Source organism: Somniosus microcephalus, chromosome 6 (genome assembly GCF_052327205.1).
Source record: "Somniosus microcephalus isolate GS21.2 chromosome 6, FLI_Smic_1.0, whole genome shotgun sequence".
In the NCBI taxonomy this organism is placed as follows: Eukaryota; Metazoa; Chordata; class Chondrichthyes; order Squaliformes; family Somniosidae; genus Somniosus; species Somniosus microcephalus.
In genome coordinates this window covers 137,610,891-137,634,595 of record NC_140992.1, presented here as the reverse complement: position 1 = coordinate 137,634,595, position 23,705 = coordinate 137,610,891, and the positions used below count along the sequence as shown (strand labels likewise).

Sequence of the window (23,705 nt, the reverse complement as noted above, 5' to 3'; positions counted from 1 at the left end):
GAAGCACTTGGGCTGGTAGCAAGTATAGGTTGGCAAGAATTGTCTGTTGTAGTGGCCAGGTATGAAGTCCTCACAGCTGTGGGGGTGCAGGGTTTGCATGGGCCTGCCACGACTGGATGCCATTACGAAGGCTGTAGGGTGCATTACTGTGGGAAAAGTGGCCAGGGTTGGATGAAGATAGCAGGGATGTCAAAGACCAGTCCAGGTAGTGGCAAAGTTCAAGGTTAGCAGCAAGACAAACTGTTTGAGACTCCTCTCCATTACTGAGCTTTAATTTGTCTGATTGGCAAGTATGAAAGTTAACCAATCAGCTGCAAGAAATGTTCTTATACTTAATGCCAAGTTTTAATGACATGATACTCGCATCCAAGTTTTTGTGTAAGGTAAGTAAATGGGCAGTCATTCAGGTTACATAAATAGCCAGTGAAACTCGGTGCTCATCAGAAATGTTCTACTATTTGAAGGGAGGCCAAGAGAACACATTATAGCTAACTTGTACATGTTTGGGAACAGTGGGGGTTAACAAGTAATTGCACGCTATCTTTTGTATGGCAGCTTGAAAAGCAACATTAAATGTCAACGTCCACTTTCGTCATCCACACTGTGGCCTCGGTGCTATGGAGTGAATAAAAGCTGTTCCCCCAGAGGAGGATCGTACTAAGATATTGTCTGAAGGATCTCCAGTTCCTCTCTACTGAATGAGGTCAGATTGTTGCCTGTGGTCATTCAACAGAGCTCCCTGTCGCAACTGACTGGTGACAAAAAAGGGTAGAGCACTGGCAGTCTTAACGTGGGGAGTACATCAACCCTGCACACAACAGGCCAAGTCAGGAAGCACAAAGTGTATGTAGTTCCTCTACAGGAGGTGGGCCAATGTCACCCCCTCTGGCACTCAGCTACTGTGTCATTGGAGGAGTGTGATAAGCAAAGGCAACTGCAGTGAATCTTGCTAACGGGTGTCCTGGAGAGGGCGCAACCAACACAGAAACTTATCTGTGTTCACCACAGGTACTGACTAGCCTACCACCTTCTTCCAACATTTTCTGTTTTTTGTTTCAGATTTCTAGCAGCTGTAGTATTTTGCTATGCCTGCTAATGGGTGTATTGGTTTTACACAAATATCTCAGGACGCATTCCTTTTGTTTTTAAATGAGGATTTGACAGTTTACTTAATGGGAAAGATTGGTCAAGATACATTTCGCTCATCCTGGTCTCCTTTCTCCCCAGTGTTTGTTTTTAATTTTTTTTAAAAACTTTCTTCCAATTTGTTGTGCAATTTTCTCAGAAAATCTAGCAGTCTCAACATCAGGTAACCTCACATCTGACAGGCAATCATTTCAATTCCCACTCTCTACACCTCCAACAGTGCAACTCCTACTTCCCACCCCTTCCCAGCAGTTACTGCACAATTCCCGATCCAAATCTATTATCCATCAAGCACAAAAGGTTGCAATTATTCATGTTTTTAATGAATTGGTGAATTTTCTCACTGTCGGTGTCATCAGCTTCAGTTACATGTAGTCAGCTGACAGAGCCAAATATGAGATATGTGGACATTAATCGTCTACTACCTTGAATCACCCAAGTCACTGCAGCAACAACCTCAATCACACTCTAAAAAGGTAAAGGAAGAACACCTGTTATTTTGGTTCAGTTTTGAAATAGGTTCAAGGTTCAGAAAAGTGTCCTTTTGACAAAAGATTAGTTAGATGTGAGTTTTGAAACTCTGCAGGGTCCATTTATAGTTGTCTCAAACTCTCAGTTCTGCTTCCGTTCTTAAAATTCCAAGCCACCTGTACTGTAAAGATTGTCTCAGAAGCCACAAGTTCCAGGCTGTGGCTTTAATGTTCTGCCCCAGCGATTTCATGTCATACCGATGCTAGTTACAGTGTAAATGTAGCCTAAATCTGGAGCCACAGTCTAACCTGACAGTAGAGCAAAGCTGGAGCCAACACTAGGAGAGTCTCAGTCCACTGCACTTTGCTTAACTCCAGATTTACTGAAGATAAGTTTACCATTGGTGCTTAACAGAAACACTAAACGAACAGTGTAAATATACCCTAAAAAGTTGAATGAACCATGTTTCTGTTACTATTTGTCGTTCACGGTGCATCTTCTGTAAAGTTAGTGTAACACTTCCAAACAGAAGCATTCCCATTCAAGACAAAACACACCACTAAGGACAATATTTGTCGATAGTACAGGAGGCAATTAATTATTTTTGTTCCCCGATGGCTGTTGGTAAACAACGTGCAGTGCCGTTCTGGGCTCTCTCTGGTCTGTGCTAAGTTAATTGAGGTTCTGGGCACATCAATGGCGCATGCCCACATGCAAGGTCGGTGGAAAAGTTGGGGTTCCTGGTGGGAAAACTACATTGGAGGATCAACCTCAGCTAGATGCCTCCACAGTCAAGTAGCCTCAAGGATCAACCTGGGCTAGATGCCTCCATAGTCAAGTAGCCTGTAGACACTCGCTGTCTAAGTTCACACAGGAAGAATGATCACTTGAGTGAGATCCCAGAGAGCTGTTCACTCTTATGGAACCACGGAGCAAGTGTTTATGAGAGGAAGAAAATTGGAAAGGGAAAAAAGGTAAGAGCCGATTTCTGGAAGTACCTGTGCGGTAACGCCAGAATAGGCTATAAACAGAAAGGATGGGGTATATACACCAGATTAAAGAGATGTTCTCTAAGAGTACTTTCTGATCCTTTAATTGAGTACTTAATACCATTTAGAATTCAATTATATTCAGATAAACACGTGGAACTATATTTAAACCGATCATTGGGGCTGATTCATTGTGAAACTACTGTGCACAAATTTATCATAGGTTCATAACTGAAAATCCAAGCATGTATCGCAATGAAAAGCCAAATTAGTATTAGATTCTCTATATCGGGAGGGGGGGGGGGCTTGCACTCTGGGGAAGGACATGAGCCACGTGACGTGGACTAAACATCTAAACAAGTGCTATAGGTCATTTAAAACATTTCGCTCCACTGCACCTCTCCTCCTCTAACACTGCCACAAAAACAAAACGAGGGGCCTCAAGTTTTTAAACATTATAGTATTCCCCCCTCCCAGCCCACAGAGAAACAAAAACCCTGCTAATAAGCAACTTTTAAACTTTTGCACATTTGCTCCCTTCTCCCTCAAGATATTGCCATTTTCACATTGACAAAGACAAAAGCAAAAAGACACAGCAATGGGCTGAACTACTTCATTAGTTTTGCTGTAATGTATATTTGACTCTTGCCCCGGTGGAATCTTTTGTAAAGACAAAGAACCCACATAAAAACCGTTCAAAAATATCCTTTATTGAAAAGATACCCCAAGAAAGTTACGCCCTCAGCCCCAAGCTGTACAATGTGATATAGTACTGTTAGAGCTGTTGTCTAACCACTAATAATAGACCAATACCCAGGACCTTCTGCCATTCCCAAGGACTTGACAGCAAAAGGAAATTAAAGGTTACTGCACAGGTTCAAAAACAGAAAATCTCTGCTCTTTGCTTTAGATAAATTTGCCAAGCTGAATATTGTCCAGTGTAATGAAAGCATCGAACAGCTGTCAATTTGTTTTGAACAGGAGCATATTTTTATACAGGGCCATTCACATCCCAAAGCGTTTCACAGCCAGTGAAGTACTTTTGAAGTGTAGTCTCTGTTGTAATGGGAAATGCGGCAGATCATTTACGTACAGCAAGCTCCCACACACAGCAATGAAATAAATGACAAGATCTGCTGCTTTTGTTTTTGTTTGAGGGACAGATGCCTTGCTGCTTCTTCAAATAGTGCCATAGGACCTATTTGAACAGGAGCAGATCTTTGTGAAAGAAATAACTTGCATTTATACAGCACCTTTCACACCCCAAAATGCATCACAGCCAATGAAGTACTTTCGAAGTGCAGTCTCTGTTGTGTTGTAGGGAAATGCGGCAGGTTACTGGAAAAAGTTGTGAATTTTAAACAAACATCATCAAAAGGTTGTTCCCTGCCTTGCTCGTGCAGAATCCTTATGCTTAGGACATTTTTCCGAACAAAAACTTTAAAACTAGGCCGTTTAACACTCCAGCTGCCAAATAAGGATAAACAGGAGAATGTTATGGAGGAAGAAAAACTGAAATGCGGTCACAAAATGTTTTTCACTTGGCATCCTCCGCACAAATGAAGGGGAAAAAAAACAGGTACTTTATGCGTCCGAGATCTTTTGACATCGGGAAAGTCAGCTGAGTGACAAATGTGTGCAAGTGTGTGTACATAACTTATACAGATGAATAAGCATTCCCTCACCACGCAGTCATGATGCCAAATCTACTTTATCCTAAGCTTAAGTTAGCATCTTCATCCATATGTCTGCAGATCGCAGTGATAAGAAACCCTGGAACTCAAACCTGCAGCCAAAAGGTTATGACATGAACAGCTAAACACAATGCTGAGATTGAAGACGTTGAACAACAGCTAGCCTTAGAGTGGAAGGGCCGAAGGATGAAGGGGCAACACAAGCTCCTGTACAAAGATTAACTTGCTAACCAATCCCCACTTGTGCACAGGTGCACTGACTGCTCAAGGCACATGTAATATTGAGAAGTACGTATAAAGAGGCATAAATATTCTTGCAGCACAATCTTTGCAGCAGGCTTGCAGAAAACTCGGTAATTATACATAGTATCCTCCCCAGCCAAAGAATTCAATGACTACCTTCCTCTCGCCACCCCATCCCACTCCTACTTTGGGGTGGAGAGCTTCAATGTTCCTGTACAGCCAGTTATTACCATACATACTTACCAAGAAACTCGCTGACCACCAATTACATACCTACACGTTATAACAAAATCAGGTGGGAATGGAAATCATCCTTTTTACACCAAAATAATTCCCAAATATTACCATCCTCCTCAATGTCAGTGAAAATTCCACAAAGTCTGCAATAAAACCGGCCACAAAGTCACACTGAAGGCATCTGAAACAGGTTTGAAAGAGACACCAAGATTGTAATGTGTGTTATGCTTCCCTTTCAACGACCTGCTTGGAAGTGCAACAAGATAGGAAGAAATTAATTTGTTCATATCTCCAATTGCTTTAGACTATTTGGAGATACTAGATCAGGTGACTATTATTTACAGTTCTAAGTACTGTCCATTATGAATCACATTGATTCTGTTCAATTCCTATTATTATACAATATTGCAGAAAGACTTGCACTTATATGTGCCTTTTATGTCCCACAAGCATCTCAAAATGCTTCGTGCTCAATGTGCTATTCTGAAGTGCAGTGGCTGTTACACAGGCAAACATGGCAGTCATTTTGCACACAGCAAGATCCCACAAACAGCACAAAGATGAGTGACCAGTTAATCTGTTTTTGGTGGTGTTGGTTGAGGGAGGAATGTTGGCTAGTGAGCTAGAGGAACTCCCTTCTTCAAATGGTGCCACGGGATCCTTAATTTCCACCTGAATTACAAACAGGCAGACAGGGTCTTGCTTAACAAGTCATCGGAAGGGCATCACCTCCAACAAGGCAGCACGCCCTCAGGAGTTTTCCAGCATGTTATATCCAGGCTGTTACTTAGATTTCATCTACGCATATAGCTTTAAAACAAAAGCAAAGAGCGGCTCAGGGCAAAGTCATCTAGCTAGAAAATAATGACACAACTCAAGTAGTCAAACTTGCAAGCACGACTGAGACTATTAGTTATTACAAGCTTGGATTTGTGCTATTGTTCAATCCTAAAATACCACTGTTCTCACTCAGCAAGACTGGTTTGCTGCTAAACACTTCAAACTGGAAAGCAAACAGAGAACAGAATAATTACTTCTAAGCTGCATTTAATGAGTATCCCCTACCTCAATACCAGGTGAAGCTTGGCACAGGATTACGGGTTATTTGCACCAACACCCAATTCATTCATACCAATCACTTTAAATATTTAAAAAATAGTAACTGCTGTACAAGAACACTGAGAAATGTAACCCTATTATAGACTCCACAGCTGAGATGAATGCAGGAGACGAGGGAATCAGGTTCAATAGCTGTAGTTGTGGAACCATATTACATACCAGGACACTGGTTTCAGGGAGCCAATGAAAGCTGCTCCAAAATGAGTGGCCTGGGACCTTCTGAAAATGCTAGTTCAAAGTGCGCGCACACATTTTTTTTTGGCATAAATGCAATGTGCTCCTGGGAAATAATGGTTGCTTAAACTATGCTACTTGTAACCCACTGATGTAACTCGTGGGCTATATCTGTTGAATACGTAGTACATTCATCACCTTGCTGCAATGACAGATACATGGGAAACTGCAACATCCCTACACAAACAAAAAATTCCCTGTTGAGGATAATGGTACTTATCTTCTTTGTATCATCCTCTCTTATTTTTTTGCTATCATTCCCATCAAAATTCAGTAGGAACAAAGGGTACAAACCCAAGCTCAGAAAGGAAAAACACAAATGGCAAAGTAGAAGATTACACATAAAAAAAAAATCAGTAAAGCAGCAAACTGTTATTTATGTCTTGTTTATTGTTCTTTTTATATAAAATTACACAAATTACCAACAGCCCTCATTGCATCAATTGGTGATGCGCTCACATAACCAGTTACTGTTCGATAGATTCTGAACCCTTTCAAGCATAGTTTTGCAAACCTGCTGCAATTCTTTTTATACCAGTGACCAATATTCTCACCGGTAATGCAAGAAAACTGTAAATTAGGAGTACTAGGTGTCAGATTCACAGCAGCACAAAAGCAGGTCTGAGTCACCCTGTAGCTTTGTTCTTCATGGCCAATGGCGCCAAGTTTTGGCACAGAACAAGAAAAGCCATCGGCAGCTGGCAGCCATTTTTCTCAGATAGAGAAGAAGTATTAATGATGGTATCAATCAATTACCTAGAGTTACCATTACTGACCACATCCTTCTACATCTTCATCTGCTCTCCTCAGCTCCAAATACTCTTGCACTTATGCTTAATGGCACTTCCCTAGATCAACTTCTAGACTGAAAGCATTTGGTCATTTGCCAAAGGTCCCAGTCACATTGCCTCTAATACCAGGTCCCAAACACAGTACCACCTAAAATATCAGTGACATCATGAGCCCCTTGGCCAATACCAGTGATGGCATGGAACACAAACAGAGCAATACTCAGTTTGATAACAGCTCCATAGCTAGATGCTGGGTGACCACATTGACAAAAAGATCACACTGTAACAAGGGTTTCCATTCATGTGCCCAAGGGGATAATCCTCTGCTGCCTGGGTCAAGGGCCAGTGTGTCCATTATTAAACAGGGAATATTCCAGGGGACCAAGAATTGTGCAGGTTATCACCTTCTTCCTTTTACAAAACAGCCATGGAGTCAACCCCACCATTCCTCGTCCTTGCTCCCTCAGGCAATGTATGGAGCCGCTCCTGCTCTTCCATAATCTTCCCTCTCTTTGATTTCTCCCTCCCTCCAGACAGGTATGGAGTCATCCTTGTCCTTGCACGAGGCAGTGAGTTAGCCCCATTCTCCCTGATCAACCCTCCTCCCACCCCCACCTGGCGAGGCAATATCAGCTATCCTGCTCTTTCTCCACTGTACAGAACTTCCACACACTGTACAATTTCAAGTTCATCATAACTGAAACAAATTAAAATGAACAGGACATTTAATTAAAAAAAGCAAATGTCAGTAAAAACCTTTTTTTTTATTTAAGATCAGATTCGCTTAGTACCTCCAAGCCCATGGCTCCCAATTAGCAACAGTTCATACAGTAACTTCATCAGTCAGTGGCTTTTATACAGATCAAACGCCAAGTGTGGAGTGAACATGGACAGCTGTTGAACACAGGGCTTGAATTGAACATTACAGCACCAGCTGAGCACAAGTAGCTTTCAATTCTGCCAGTCACCATGACAAATTCAGCCTCCTGAACCCCACACTGGGTACTGCCACTCAGCCAGCATTTCGGTACAGTGATCTTCAGATACTGTAATACCTATTCCCAAAGCTCCTTACAATCTATATCTTTCACTTAAGACTTTTGTCTGTTTTAGTCAATGGAATGATATCCAAAGTCACTAGAATTCAAGCTGGTGAATGACAGGCACTAGCAAAATACTGACACCTGTAAGGTAGGGGAGTAAAGTCGCATTCAAGCCCTGCATCAAATATTATTAGTCATAATTAAAGCAAGAAGATAAAAACAAGATCAATAATAGAATTACCTTCTCTTTTACCCACCCCAATGACAATAATGAGAATGAGATACCATCTAGATTTAGGGCACTTTTTAAAAAATAAAATATGAAACCATTACATACATTATTTCAATATACCCAATTAGTATTTGGCATTTAGGGCCTTGGGTTAGCATTTGCATATAGAAATTGTTAAAATCACAAATACAACAAATAAGGAGCATTTATTACACAACTCACCATCACACCCTGCACATGCACTGTACAGGTCCTACCACCTATCTAGGTACAAGGCACTTTGAACCAACACGCCCCCTGCTGTGTGTGTTCCTCGATTAAAAATCAAAAACAGCTACATTGCAAACTGCAGCCAATAAGCACATTTTTGAGGAGCTTTCAGAGTTCTGAATTTGGGCAAAGTGAAGGCACAGGATTTGGCACTATGGGAAGGGAGGGGCTTATTCAGAGATGGGGAGCAGGAGGAAAGAAGGGGAAAAGGGGGTGGTGCCGCAATCACTCACTACCTATCACCAGGCAGCATTCCAGTCAATACCCACTGCAATCACAATACTCATTAACCTCCTTTATAGAAGATCCACCCATTAAAGAACTCCTGATACAAGCATGACAGTTACACAGCAGTGTTAAAAAGTTGGACGTGTGGGTATTAATTTTCCAGCAGACTCTTCCAATTTACTCCAGCTTATATCCCCATTATCCATCAACTTGCTTGATCTGGAATGAATAACGTGTAATCTCTTGCACCCAGATACAATTAAAATTAACACATTTAGCTGTAAGATTAAAAAAAGATAGATGGAAAACATAGGAATAGCAGCAGGCCATTCAGCCCCTCAAGCCTGTTCTGCCATTCAGTTAGATCGTGGCTGATCCATACCTCAACTCCATAAATGAGAAACTCTCTCCCTTATGGTCCATTTCCTTGACTAAATATTAGTTTATGGCACACTTCTAAGGATATATCTTAGTAGCGATGTTTTGGGCTGGTAGATATATTTTTGAATGAACAGAATTGTTCGTATAGGCACCAATTCCTAAGTTCACCATTGGTCCTTCGCTCTAACCGATGTATTCCTGCAGATTGAAGCATCAGCCTTCACTGTTCTTTCAACATGCTTAAGCCCCTGCCCTCCACATAAATATCAACAGACCAAACCAACAGATCACATCCAACCACTAAACACATTTACCAGCATTCTGCACATCAACTCAAAGTCCATGCCAGAGCTGGATTTTGGTACTAGCTACTGAGCAAACCACCAGTGGTTGGTCTCCTCCTGCCCATGGAATGGGCTCCCAGTTAAGGTTACTAGTTGATGTTTCACTGGTACCGGTAGTGATCATTAGTCAGAAGATAACCCAACACAAGTACTTTGCCCAGGTTTAGTGTTATTTGCTTTTTGGCTTTGGTCATTGAAAAATGGTTGACTACCATATAAAGGCAATCAATATATTCTTTAAAGTTGCATAATATACTGTGGAATCACAGGATTCTTGTAAATTGAAGGTTAAAGTGCCTCCCAAGGAATCTTCCAAAATAAGACCTAACCAGGCAACGTCTGCAGTACTGTTTCAGTCACCAAGCTATTAAAAGTACATGCAAACAGTGAAGGGGGTGCAGAGAAAAGCAACAGGATTAATCCCTAATGTAGAGGGAATGAGCTAAGTAAATAGATTACAGAAGCCTAAACTTTACAGTTTAGAGAGGTGGCTGACAACAGACCTCATGGAAGTGTGTGCAATATTAAATGGTAATCTCAAAACAATTTCAAGAAAATCAGGAATGCCAATTTAAATGAGTGAAAAGTAAATTTTAAAGATATTGGACAGAACTACTTTACCCAAAGAATGCCAACTGTTTGGAATAATCCAACAGGTAAGGTAGCAGAGACAAAAGACATTCAATACCATTGGATGTTAGCCCAAGAGTTAGAGCACCGGAGAGACCGAGTCCAATGGGCTAAACAGCCTTATGCATCTTTGACTGTTCTTATGGTACAAGAAGAATTGTGATCAGGAAACATGTGGCTTAAGTCAGTGAAATTCATATGGGCCAGGGATCTTTCGCAGCCCATCTTCCCTACACCTGCTCAGTGTGCCTTGGGGGTTGCATAGCTATAGGATGGAAATAGAGCTGGATTTCAATACTGTTCCCTCTCTTAACATGCTCCCCAGAAAAAGGTGGCAGGGTAGTGGTAGGTTTTGCAGATCAAATGGAACTTCCTTCTTAAAAACCTATTGTCTCTATAGCTTTCCATGTCCCTCTTTGTCTGCCCTCCACTTGGCAACTACCAGAAGTGCCATGGTTGAAATCAGGAGCCCATTGTGTGGGGGAAATCTCAGGCACAGAACCACAATGGGCTGAATGGCCTCCTTCTGTGCTGCGGGCTTCTAGAGTTCTAGCCCATCACTTCACGTTGCAATATTTCAGAGTGGTCCTCAAGAAATTCATTGGTTGGGATTGTAACCCATAACAAAAATTTAGTGAGAAAAAGGTTTAAGTCATGGTGCGAATCGCCAACTCTTCACCTTTAGCTCCTGGCACTTATGGAGCAGGAGGTGACGCTGAAGAGCAGAGTTGCCATCACTAAACAATCCATGCAATTTCTAATCTTTTATCACCACTGCCTCCCTAAAAATTTCAATTTTCTTCAAAATAGTTATGTTTACAACCAGAATTATTTGGTGGTTAGAATTATTGATGGAGCTGCCTACAAATGTGGGGCATCTCAAGCTTTAATGCCCCGTTGCAGAGTCCAGTACAGCAGCTTTGGCAGGACATCACCCTTCTTAGGATTATTTTGGTTATCAATTATGACAACAGTAGAAGAAACAAGAACTTGTATTTATACAAGTACCTTTAATGTAGAAAATATCTTGAGGTGCTTCACAGGAGATGGGGAAAATATAGATAAAAGGGAGAAAGGAATGCACACTGCACCTTGATGGGAGAGTTAAGGAGAGATGACCGAAAGCTTAAATCAAAAAGATAAGTTTTAAGAAGGTTTTTAAATGTGGAAGGAAGTAGAGGCAGAGGGACTTGGGGACAGAATTGCAGAGTAGGGCAGAGGCAGCTGAAAGATCCACCACCAATGGTGGGATGAAGGAAGAGGAATGGATGCATAAAAGACTAGAGTCAGGGGACGTTAAGTTGGACGGAGTTCAGAGTTAGGGTGGGGAGAGGCTGTGGAAGAGTATTTTAAATTAAATTTGTTGGGGAGCAGGGGTGAATGGCTGGCAGGACCAACACTGCAGGACAGGATATGGGTAGATGAATTTTGAACAAGTTGGAGTTTATGGAGGGTAGGTGATGCAGACAGAAGTAAAATAAAGAGTCTAGAGGTGAAAAAAAGCATGAATAAGGCTTCTGGCAGCAGCGGTGAGGTGGAGATGTGCCATATTGTGGAGGTGGAAGTAAACGGTCTTAGTGATGAATAGAATGTGGTGTTTCCAGCTCAGCTCTGGGTTGAATAGGATGCCAAAGTTTCACCTGGTCAAGAAGGGGAACTAAGCTAGTAGTAAAAGAGCAAAGTTCATTTTGGGTTAAATGGGTGGGGGGCAAAAACGATTGCTTCCCTCTTCCCAGCAGTCAGTTGAAAGAAGTTTTGCCTTATCCACATATCGTAAAATGTTTAAATTTACTCTGAGCTGCTTCAGATTCCCATTAAAGGAGGTTTTCTAAATGTTAGTGTTTCTGATACTGAAGACAACCCATGAGTAGCATTAGACTTGTATGAATGCCCCACAAGAGTGACATAGATTGGACCAGTTAATCATCATGACCCCGTCAGTTGCACTATTACACAATGAAGACAGAGAAAAGGTAATATTCTTCAGTGTTTTTTAGATTATAATTTTAGCTTGAGCACTTTGATTCCACAGAATTCTATCCAACAGTCCATCAATGCTGTCTGTAAAGTTCTTTGTGCCCCATGAGCTCCATCACCACAGCACTTCCAGACAGAGACAATTTAACTGTACAACAGTTTTGTGGCTGCAAGTGTCTTGTGCTTTAACAAAGAAAGCTGTGCAAGTAGTACCAATGTTGGTTGGCAACTTTAAAAAAATATATTTATATATACACAGGACTAGATTGATTATGAATCAGTCCATAGTGTCAGGCCCCCAACTTTACTACAGCATTGGACAAACCACTAGGCTGGTTGCCAAAACCTTACATCAACAGAATACTTAGAGCTAGATTTTGGTCAAAGGTGAGGCCAACAGCCCAAAACTCACCACAATCAAACGAGGTGAGACGGTAAAGTACTCTGGGAATGCTTATATTTAAATACCCCCTTTTTGATGGAGCATTTCTATTGTCGGTATATGTAATGCATGATATTTTCTTTACTTTACATGGTCATCAAACCAAGGAATCAAAGCAACAGTAAAGAGGTCACAAAAGTGAAATTAGTGTCTGGTTCTGAATCACTAATGTACAAAAATAATTTCCAGCCCTACAATGCACCAACGTGCACCAGTGAAAAGGCAGTTTAATTCAGACTGCTCCTTTCCTCCCGCTCTCCGTGTGCACAGCCATTAACCTCATTCTTGAAACTGAATGTGAAATTATTGGCCGTGACTTGTGCAAATGGGTTACTGTAAAAGAAATTGCCATCGAGGGGGACTCCACTGTCCGAATCCCAAGACCCAGAACCACTACTGGTTGAATCTTCTGTGGTGGTAGGGGGGTAACTCAGCTGCTCGAGCTGATCAATCATGTCACTGAACTGAAATGCAGAGCTGGACTCAGAGCGCACAGAATACGTGGGAAAATTCACCATGGAACTGGCTTCAGATTGATTGCCCGAGTTGGCTGCCCTGAACAACGCCGTTTCAGATAGACCGTTTAACCCGAGGTTTGTCAGTGAGCTGCTCTCTGACTGGTTGTTCAGTAGCGAACTTGTCTCTGATTTGCTATAGCGCCCGTGCAGCCGATTGGCTTGCGCCTTCACCTCAAAGAGGTCAGTTGTGTCGATTGGTCGGCCATTGCCATTGAGATCACTCCCACCCTCAAATTCAAGGTCATCCTCTGAACCCAGCTCCATATTATCATTGACATATTTACTTGGGCTGCATTTCCCCAAGCTGGAGTTTATTACTGGTGAACTCTCTGGTTGACTATAAATAGTAGAGCCCTTTGTACCATTCCCTAGCCCATGGTAACATGGTGAAAATGCCTCCGACCCGCCAGCAAAAAAGGAAATCTCGGCAGGGTCGTCGTCAATGAACTCTTCTGTGAGCTGCAACTGAGCGTTTGTCAATGTGAAAATTGGCATTGCCCTACCCCGAAACTGGCTAACATTGTACTCGTTCTCAGTAATAAATATACCTGTGGTATAGTCATCCTCATCATTGTCATTTCTCTGAGTGAGCCTCCCGTCACTAACACTGTCTTCTCTAGTTAAACCACTACGCTCATCACAACCCGAGGAGGAGCGACTGCAGCTGCCTGCAGCTTCAGCAACAGAACCTTGCAAGGAGATCGGAGAGGGCTGATCAGAAGTCTTCCACGTCTCTTCCAACGCCGGACTCATCTTCGCTTCTGATGGGGGTCTCTGGGCAGAGTGCTTGCTGACGAGGGGTACGCTGCTGTTATTGGGATGGATGGGTCGACTGTCAGCAACAGTCCTATATGCAGACTGGGTGGACTGAAAGGACACAGCCGCTGAAGAGAGAGAGCCCGGGACCTCTACACCTTCAGTGAATGATAAACTCTAATGGGGAGAAGAAAACAAAATGGAACCAACAGCCACATTTGTATACTGCAATCAGATTATGGACAGTGCATTAACATTTTTCCACTTTCAAACAGGTCTTAAATTAACAAATCCATCCATTTACATTAGAAACCACTTTCTGCTTCTAATTTCAGCACTTTGATTACTATACAAACCAGCCCAATCAGGTAACTGTGTTTCCTTATATTACCTAGTCGTAATAAATTGCATGGAGAAATTATGAATTTAATGAAAACCTAATGACATCCACAGCCAAGTAGTGGACAAGCAGAATATTATTGCTGCTGATGTATTGAAACAAAGCTATGAGGTTAGCATTGCTTTATCCAAATACAATGCAACTCCCAAACTGGAAGGTCAGAGGGTTCAATCCCAGGATTGACTTCCACTGAACCCCCACAACCTCAACTGTACGGATCCCGCCAGTTTTCAAGCCAGGAGGCCTGATGGAATGCCACATGGAAGGGACACATTATATTACTGGGAAAAGGGAGGGTGCAGGGAGGAGATTACCAGGTACAGTTTGTCATTTAGGACATTCACTTGCCTTGCTGATACAGAACAGCACGGACAGCAATTATGTACGAGTCTACTGCCAATAGTGCCTACCATCCGAGCGGCAAGCTCCATAAGGGTGGAAGGGGTAAATGGAACAATCCAGATTATCAGGTACTAAATAAGAAACATCAGATTTGGCAAGTATTCCATTTTCGAAACACTGACACACACAAATCCCAAGGTTAAAGTGCCGCAGGACTAACCTGTTTTGGCACGTCTGCGCTCAAAGTCCGAGCTGAGACTCGTGCTCTGCTGTGCCGCCTGAAGAAAAGAGAGTATTCAGTAAGGACGTGAGGAGGAAAACCCTGCACCAGACAGCTCAAGTCTTTCAACAAACACACTCACAGAGTGCGAGAGGCAACCGTGCAATGCAAGGAGAAAGCGCAGGCAAGAGACAGACATACTGCAGCACAAACACACAGAGCAGAAAAGAAAACACTGCGTTCACACTCATTTGCATCCAATATTGTACATTAAAGGTTGTAACTACGAACTGAGGCGTTCAACTGAGACAAATAATAGTCAAGAGCTGGTTTCTAAATGGCTGCCTAAAGCCCAAGACATGGTTACAGTCAAATCACGTTTGAGGTTTTTGTTTAAGATAACGTATACAGTTTTATCTAATTTTTGAATGTTTAATCTGCTACCAGAGGCCAACCAACTTTTTCCAATCTGCTTCAAGCCCCAGCTCTGGGTATTTCTAAACTGACATTATCTCTAACTATCACATTACAGAGAGTGCTTCAAGTTTAAAAAGTGGATTAGAAGTTACTTGCATACATAAACACCATGAGTACGACTGCAGGGCGGACATCAACTCAGGGAAAGGAATGACCCCTGCACCCGACACATGCTCACATCACCTACGAACCTTGGGTTAATGGCCACTTATTTTCATCAGTGGCAGTGCTGCATTGTGCACCATCTGCAGCGCTATCAGAGAGCTTCTCAGTCGACGTGTTCTATTTATAAAGAGCTAATTCTAAGCTCTAACCTTGAAATGATACAAAAGGGAGGGAGCCAGGAGGACTCTGCTACTGGCTACCACTGTGGGTGACAAATAAAGCACAATGTCTCGAAATTATTAGAACAAAACCTCAAAGAAAAGATAAAGCAAAAGTCAAATCTATCTGGATCACTGAGAATATAAATCTCCACCGTGTCAGCTCGCGAAGTCTGAAAAATTCAAAGCTTATAGTAGTAAGACAGTAGTCAATATTGGTAGCAATCCTGTCTGGAATATTTCATCATCCGAGATATGGTTAATTGAAGTTGAAAGCAGAAAATGCAGGAGGGAGACAGCTCGATTGCATTAGGGTGACGGCCATCTTGCAGATGATCGCAGTGAAACCTGCAGCAACATCCACGGTTATAGATGATGGCAGCAATTACCTTTGGGCTGGAGAGGGGCAAAAGGCGGGGAGACAACTGGCATCTGGCTCAGAAGAAAGTGCTATGCATCTCTCGCAGGTGATGGCGTTGGCCTCATGGGGGAGGGGTTATTAACCCATTGTCCAAGCTCATATAGTGAAGCATCATTTCATTTATTTACCAGGCAACCTTTCTTAAAGTTGGAAACATACCCAACTACACCACAACAATCAGAATGCAGGATTTGTTAAACAAAGGAAGTTAAACAGTCTCAAACACATCTATGTGAGCACTAGAGCAAAAGCAAAGAAGCAGAATAGATTTAAAGAAAACAGACTAAGTTACACATTTTATGAAGCTTGCTAATATACATAAAAGGAGGCTGTAAAACCATAAAGTAAAAAAGAAATTAGCAGAACTTCAATCCTTGATGTGTAGGATTGGAAGTCAAAGATGAAGATTCCAAACAGTGACATGATTCTACCATGGGTTTAGTACAGCACTGCAGTAGCTACTGATCTTTTAAAATGCCTGATGTGCAAAATGCCTGATGTGCAAAGCAGCTAAGAAACGCTTTCAACAAGTATTCCACCATCCCCCTTCAGCTGCACTGGTGACATGCAGCTCCCTTAAAGTAGGAAGGGGTAAACCCCCAAATATGTTGACGCTCTCTTGCTGACTCCCCTTGCTCTATTGCAAACGGGAACAAATCAACACAAACAAGCTCTCCACTACCGCTCGCCCAAGTACCAGTCCTGCTAGCTGTGAAAAGATTTTTAAGTTCAAATGCCCCCACTTGGCATATGACAAATCCTGGCGACTGGGAGAGATACAAAGAACAATAAAAGGTGACAAAACAGATAGCAAGAGCTACAAAAAGGGAATATGAAAAGAAACTTGTGATATCAAAATCAACAATTTTTTTTTACAATTATATTAGGAAAAAGAGGGTGATCAGGGCCCCTTAAAAACTGATAAATGTGATTGTAAATGAAAATAAGGAAATGGCGGACATGTTAAATAACTAATTTGCGTCAGTACTTACAGCAGAGGAAGAGGATAGCATGCCATACATTCCAAGGAAACTAATATTGAATCAGTGATGGGGACTCAACAAAATTAACACAAGCAAAATAACAGTAATAAAGAAAATAATGCCACTAAAGAGTGACAAACCCCCAGGAGCAGATGGTTTCCATCCCAGGGTTTTAAAAGGAAGTGAGTGAAAACATTGCAGATGCCCTAACTATAATCTTCCAAAGTTTTCTCGAGCCAGGAACCTTTCCTTTAGATGGAAAATTGCATATCACTCCACTATTTAAGAAAGGTGAGAGGGAAACCAAAAAATTACAGACCAGTTAGTCTGTTGTCGGGCAATTTCTAGAATCTATAATTAAAGGATAGAGTGACTTAATACCATGAAAATTTTCAGTTGATCAGACAGAGCTAGCATGGACTTGTAAAGGTAGATCATGCCTGACGAACCAGATTGAATTTTTTGAAGAGGTGACTAAAGTAGTGGACAGGGGAATGTTTATGGATGTTATTTATATGGACTTCCAGAAGGCATTTGATAAGGTCCCTCATAAGAGACTGTTAACTCGAGTTGAAGCTCATGGAATTAGGGGAAGAGGGGTAGGAATTATTGACCTGGTTAGAAGATTGGCTGAGCAGCAGGAGACAGAAAGGAGGGATAATGGGTAGGTACTCAAATTAGCAGGATGTGACTAGTGGTGTCCCACAGGGATTGTGTTGGGGCCTCAACTACTCAGAGTATTTATTAACAACTAGCTGAAGTGCCCGGCGGTGCCGAGGGTCTTTTGAGGGCATGTTGTTGTTGGAAGAGAGAGAGCGACTGGGGGGGGGGGGGGGGGGGGGGAGAAAGAGTGGGGGGAAGAAGAGGGGGGGGGGAAAAGGAGGGGGGAGAAGGGGGGGGGGGAAAGAGGGGGGAAGAGGGGGAGCGGGGAGGGGGGGGAAGGGGAGGGGGGAGAAGGGGAGGAAGGGGAGGAGGGGAAGGGGAGGGGGGGAAGGGAGGGGGGGAAGGGGGGAAGGGGAGGGGGGGAAGGGGAGGGGGGAAGGGGAGGGGGAAGGGGAAGGGGGGGAAGGGGGAGGGGGGGAAGGGGGAGGGGGGAAGGGGAGGGGGGAAGGGGAGGGGGGGAAGGAAGGGGAGGGGGGAAGGGGAGGGGGGGAAGGGGAGGGGGGGAAGGGGAGGGGGGGGAAGGGGAGGGGGGGGAAGGGGGGGGGAAGGGGAGGGGGGGAAGGGGAGGGGGGGAAGGGGAGGGGGGAAGGAGGAAGGGGGGGGAAGGGGAGGGGGGGAAGGGGAGGGGGAAGGGGAGGGGGGGGAGGGGGGGGAAGGGGAGGGGGGGAAGGGGGAGGGGGGGAGGGGGGGGGGAAGGGGGAGGGGGGGGAAGGGGAGGGGGGGGAAGGGGGAGGGGGGGGGAAGGGGGGGGGAGGGGAGGGGGGGGAAGGGGAGGGGGGGGAAGGGGAGGGGGGGGAAGGGGAGGGGGGGGAAGGGGAGGGGGGGGAAGGGGAGGGGGGGGAAGGGGAGGGGGGGGGAAGGGGAGGGGGGGGGAAGGGGAGGGGGGGGAAGGGGAGGGGGGGAAGGGGAGGGGGGGAAGGAGGAAGGGGGGGGAAGGGGAGGGGGGGAAGGGAGGGGGAAGGGGAGGGGGGGAGGGGGGGAAGGGGAGGGGGGGGAAGGGGAGGGGGGAGGGGGGGGGAAGGGGAGGGGGGGAAGGGGAGGGGGGGAAGGGGAGGGGGGGGAAGGGGGAGGGGGGGGAAGGAAGGGGAGGGGGGGAAGGAAGGGGAGGGGGGAAGGGGAGGGGGGAAGGGGAGGGGGGGAAGGGGAGGGGGGAAGGGGAGGGGGGGGAAGGGGAGGGGGGGGAAGGGGGGGAAGGGGAGGGGGGGAAGGGGAGGGGGGAAGGGGAGGGGGGAAGGAGGAAGGGGGGGGAAGGGGAGGGGGGGAAGGGGAGGGGGGAAGGGGAGGGAAGGGGAGGGGGGGGAAGGGGAGGGGGGGAGGGGGGGGAAGGGGAGGGGGGGAAGGGGAGGGGGGGAAGGGGAGGGGGGGAAGGGGAGGGGGGGAAGGGGAGGGGGGGGAAGGGGAGGGGGGGAAGGGGGGGAGGGGAGGGGGGGGGAAGGGGAGGGGGGGAAGGGGAGGGGGGGGAAGGGGAGGGGGGGGAAGGGGAGGGGGGGGAAGGGGAGGGGGGGGAAGGGGAGGGGGGGAAGGGGAGGGGGGGGAAGGGGAGGGGGGGAAGGGGAGGGGGGAAGGGGAGGGGGGAAGGAGGAAGGGGGGGGAAGGGGAGGGGGGGAAGGGGAGGGGGGAAGGGGAGGGGGGGAGGGGGGGAAGGGGAGGGGGGGGAAGGGGAGGGGGGAGGGGGGGAAGGGGAGGGGGGGAAGGGGAGGGGGGGAAGGGGGAGGGGGGGGGAAGGGGAGGGGGGAAGGGGAGGGGGGAAGGAGGAAGGGGGGGGAAGGGGAGGGGGGGGAAGGGGAGGGGGAAGGGGAGGGGGGGAGGGGGGGAAGGGGAGGGGGGGGGAAGGGGAGGGGGGAGGGGGGGAAGGGGAGGGGGGGAAGGGGAGGGGGGGGGAAGGGGAGGGGGGGGGAAGGGGAGGGGGGGGAAGGGGAGGGGGGGGAAGGGGAGGGGGGGGAAGGGGAGGGGGGGGAAGGGGAGGGGGGGGAAGGGGAGGGGGGGAAGGGGAGGGGGGGGGAAGGGGAGGGGGGGGAAGGGGAGGGGGGGGGAAGGGGAGGGGGGGGAAGGGGAGGGGGGGGGAAGGGGAGGGGGAGGGGGAGGGGGAGGGGGGGAGGGGAGGGGGGGGAAGGGGAGGGGGGAGGGGAGGGGGGGAAAGGGGAGGGGGGAAGGGGAAGGAAGGGGAGGGGGGGGGAGGGGGGGGGGAAGGGGAGGGGGAAGGGGAGGGGGGGAAGGGGAGGGGGGGGAAGGAAGGGGAGGGAGGAAGGGGAGGGGGGGAAGGGGGAGGGGGGGAAGGGGAGGGGGGGAAGGGGAGGGGGGGGAAGGGGAGGGGGGGAAGGGGAGGGGGGGAAGGGGAGGGGGGAAGGAGGAAGGGGGGGGAAGGGGAGGGGGGGGAAGGGGAGGGGGAAGGGGAGGGGGGGAGGGGGGGAAGGGGAGGGGGGGGAAGGGGAGGGGGGAGGGGGGGGGAAGGGGAGGGGGGGGAAGGGGAGGGGGGGAAGGGGAGGGGGGGGAAGGGGAGGGGGGGAAGGGGAGGGGGGGAAGGGGAGGGGGGGGAAGGGGAGGGGGGGGAAGGGGAGGGGGGGAAGGGGAGGGGGGGGAAGGGGAGGGGGGGGAAGGGGAGGGGGGGAAGGGGAGGGGGGGGAAGGGGAGGGGGGGGGAAGGGGAGGGGGGGGAAGGGGAGGGGGGGGAAGGGGAGGGGGGAGGGGGAGGGGGGGAGGGGAGGGGGGGAAGGGGAGGGGGGAAGGGGAGGGGGGGGAAGGGGAGGGGGGGAAGGGGAGGGGGGGAGGGGAAGGGGGAGGGAGGAAGGGGAGGGGGGGGAAGGGAGGGGAGGGAGGAAGGGGAGGGGGGGAAGGGGAGGGGGGAAGGGGAGGGGGGGGAAGGGGAGGGGGGGAAGGGGAGGGGGGGAAGGGGAGGGGGGGAAGGGGAGGGGGGGAAGGGGAGGGGGGGAAGGGGAGGGGGGGGGAGGGGGGAAGGGGAGGGGGGGGGGAAGGGGAGGGGGGGGAAGGGGAGGGGGGGAAGGGGGAGGGGGGAAGGGGAGGGAGGGAGGGGGGAAGGGGAGGAGGGGGAAGGGGAGGAGGGGGGAAGGGGAGGGGGGAAGGGGAGGGGGGGGGAAGGGGAGGGGGGGGAAGGGGAGGGGGGGAAGGGGAGGGGGGGGAAGGGGAGGGGGGGGAAGGGGAGGGGGGGGAAGGGGAGGGGGGGGAAGGGGAGGGGGGGGAAGGGGAGGGGGGGGAAGGGGAGGGGGGGGAAGGGGAGGGGGGGGAAGGGGAGGGGGGGAAGGGGAGGGGGGGAAGGGGAGGGGGGGGAAGGGGAGGGGGGGGAAGGGGAGGGGGGGGAAGGGGAGGGGGGGGAAGGGGAGGGGGGGGAAGGGGAGGGGGGGGAAGGGGAGGAGGGGGGGAAGGGGAGGGGGGGGAAGGGGAGGGGGGGGAAGGGGAGAGGGGGGGGAAGGGGGAGAGGGGGGGGAAGGGGAGAGGGGGGGAAGGGGAGAGGGGGGGGAAGGGGAGAGGGGGGGAAGGGGAGAGGGGGGGAAGGGGAGAGGGGGGGAAGGGGAGAGGGGGGGGAAGGGGAGAGGGGGGGGGGAAGGGGAGGAGGAGGGGGGGGGAAGGGAGAGGGGGGGGAAGGGGAGAGGGGGGGAAGGGGAGGGGGGGGAAGGGGGAGGGGGGAAGGGGAGAGGGGGGAAGGGGAGGGGGGGAAGGGGAGAGGGGGGGAAGGGGAGGGGGGGAAGGGGAGGGGGGGGAAGGGGAGGGGGGGAAGGGGAGGGGGGGAAGGGGAGGGGGGGGAAGGGGAGGGGGGGAAGGGGAGGGGGGGAAGGGGAGGGGGGGGGAAGGGGAGGGAAGGGGAGGGGGGGGGAAGGGGAGGGGGGGAAGGGGAGGGGGGGAAGGGGAGGAGGGAAGGGGAGGAGGGGAGGAGGGGAAGGGGAGGAGGGAAGGGGAGGAGGGGGGGGAAGGGGGAGGGAGGGGGGGAAGGGGAGGAGGGGGGGAAGGGGAGGAGGGGGGGAAGGGGAGGAGGGGGGGGGGGGAAGGGGAGGGGGGGGAAGGGGAGGGAAGGGGAGGGGAAGGGGAGGGGGGAAGGGGAGGGGGGGAAGGGGAGGGGGGGGAAGGGGAGGGGGGGGAAGGGGGAGGGGGGGAAGGGGAGGGGGGGGGAAGGGGAGGGGGGGAAGGGGAGGGGGGAAGGGGAGGGGGGGAAGGGGAGGGGGGGGAAGGGGGAGGGGGGGAAGGGGAGGGGGGGGAAGGGGGGGAAGGGGGGGAAGGGGAGAGGGGGGGAAGGGGAGAGGGGGGGAAGGGGAGGGGGGGGGAAGGGAGAGGGGGGGGAAGGGGAGAGGGGGGGAAGGGGAGAGGGGGGGGAAGGGGAGAGGGGGGGAAGGGGAGGGGGGAAGGGGGAGGGGGGAAGGGGAAGGGGAGGGGGGGAAGGGGAGGGGGGGAAGGGGAGGGGGGGAAGGGGGGGAAGGGGAGGGGGGGAAGGGAGAGGGGGGGGAAGGGGAGAGGGGGGGAAGGGGAGAGGGGGGGGAAGGGGAGAGGGGGGGGAAGGGGAGAGGGGGGGGAAGGGGAGAGGGGGGGGAAGGGGAGAGGGGGGGGAAGGGGAGAGGGGGGGGAAGGGGAGGAGGGGGGGAAGGGGAGAGGGGGGGAAGGGGAGAGGGGGGGGAAGGGGAGAGGGGGGGAAGGGGAGAGGGGGGGAAGGGGAGAGGGGGGGAAGGGGAGAGGGGGGGGAAGGGGAGAGGGGGGGAAGGGGAGAGGGGGGGGAAGGGGAGAGGGGGGGAAGGGGAGAGGGGGGGAAGGGGAAGGGGGGGAAGGGGAGAGGGGGGGAAGGGGAGAGGGGGGGAAGGGGAGAGGGGGGGAAGGGGAGGGGGGGGGAAGGGGAGGGGGGGGAAGGGGAGGGGGGGGAAGGGGAGGGGGGGGAAGGGGAGAGGGGGGGGAAGGGGAGAGGGGGGGGAAGGGGGAGAGGGGGGGAAGGGGAGAGGGGGGGGAAGGGGAGAGGGGGGGGAAGGGGAGAGGGGGGGGAAGGGGAGAGGGGGGGGGAAGGGGAGAGGGGGGGGAAGGGGAGAGGGGGGGGAAGGGGAGAGGGGGGGAAGGGGAGAGGGGGGGAAGGGGGAGAGGGGGGGGAAGGGGAGAGGGGGGGAAGGGGAGGGGGGGGAAGGGGAGAGGGGGGAGGGGGGGAAGGGGAGAGGGGGGAGAGGGGGGGAAGGGGAGAGGGGGGGGAAGGGGGAGAGGGGGGGAAGGGGAGAGGGGGGGAAGGGGAGAGGGGGGGGAAGGGGAGAGGGGGGGGGAAGGGGAGGGGGGGGGAAGGGGAGAGGGGGGGAAGGGGAGAGGGGGGGAAGGGGAGAGGGGGGGAAGGGGAGAGGGGGGGAAGGGGAGAGGGGGGGAAGGGGAGAGGGGGGGGAAGGGGAGAGGGGGGGAAGGGGAGAGGGGGGGAAGGGGAGAGGGGGGGGAAGGGGAGAGAGGGGGGAAGGGGAGAGGGGGGGAAGGGGAGAGGGGGGGAAGGGGAGAGGGGGGGGGAAGGGGAGAGGGGGGGAAGGGGAAGGGGGAAGGGGAGGGGGGGAAGGGGAGAGGGGGGGAAGGGGAGGGGGGGAAGGGAGGGGGGAAGGGGAGGGGGGAAGGGGAGGGGGAAGGGGAGGGGGGAAGGGGAGGGGGGAAGGGGAGGGGGGAAGGGGAGGGGGGGAAGGGAGGAGGGGGGGAAGGGGGGGAAGGGGAAGGGGGGAAGGGGAGAGGCGGGGGGAAGGGGAGAGGGGGGGAAGGGGAGAGGGGGGGGAAGGGGAGAGGGGGGGAAGGGGAGAGGGGGGGGAAGGGGAGAGGGGGGGGAAGGGGAGAGGGGGGGAAGGGGAGAGGGGGGGAAGGGGAGAGGGGGGGGAAGGGGAGAGGGGGGGAAGGGGGGAAGGGGAGGGGGGGGAAGGGGAGAGGGGAGGGGAAGGGGAGGGGGGGAAGGGGAGGGGGGGAAGGGGAGGGGGGAAGGGGAGGGGGGAAGGGGAGGGGGGAAGGGGAGGGGGGAGGGGAGGGGAAGGGGAAGGGGAGGGGGAGGGGGGGAAGGGGAGGGGGGGGAAGGGGAGGGGGGGAAGGGGAGGGGGGGGAGGGAAGGGGGGAGGGGGGGAAGGGGAGAGGGGGGGGAAGGGGAGGGGGGGAAGGGGAGGGGGGGGAAGGGGAGGGGGGGAAGGGGAGGGG

General features: G+C 51.0%; 1 protein-coding gene across 8 annotated transcripts in view; it reads right to left on the bottom strand.

Annotated features, from left to right (window-relative positions):
• farp2 (FERM, RhoGEF and pleckstrin domain protein 2) overlaps positions 1-23,705 on the bottom strand; it is a 208,007-nt gene that overhangs the window by 77,280 nt on the left and 107,022 nt on the right. For 6 of the 8 annotated variants that reach the window (XM_085990846.1, XM_085990849.1, XM_085990847.1 and 3 more), the window contains exons 12-13: positions 14,708-14,765; positions 13,538-13,922 (exon numbers count right to left, since the gene is read on the bottom strand). In XM_085990846.1, the coding sequence (XP_085846972.1) occupies positions 13,538-13,922; positions 14,708-14,765 (443 nt within the window). The remainder of the gene's footprint in view (positions 1-13,537; positions 13,923-14,707; positions 14,766-23,705) is intronic. The other 2 variants (XM_085990850.1, XM_085990851.1) reach the window with 1 other exon arrangement.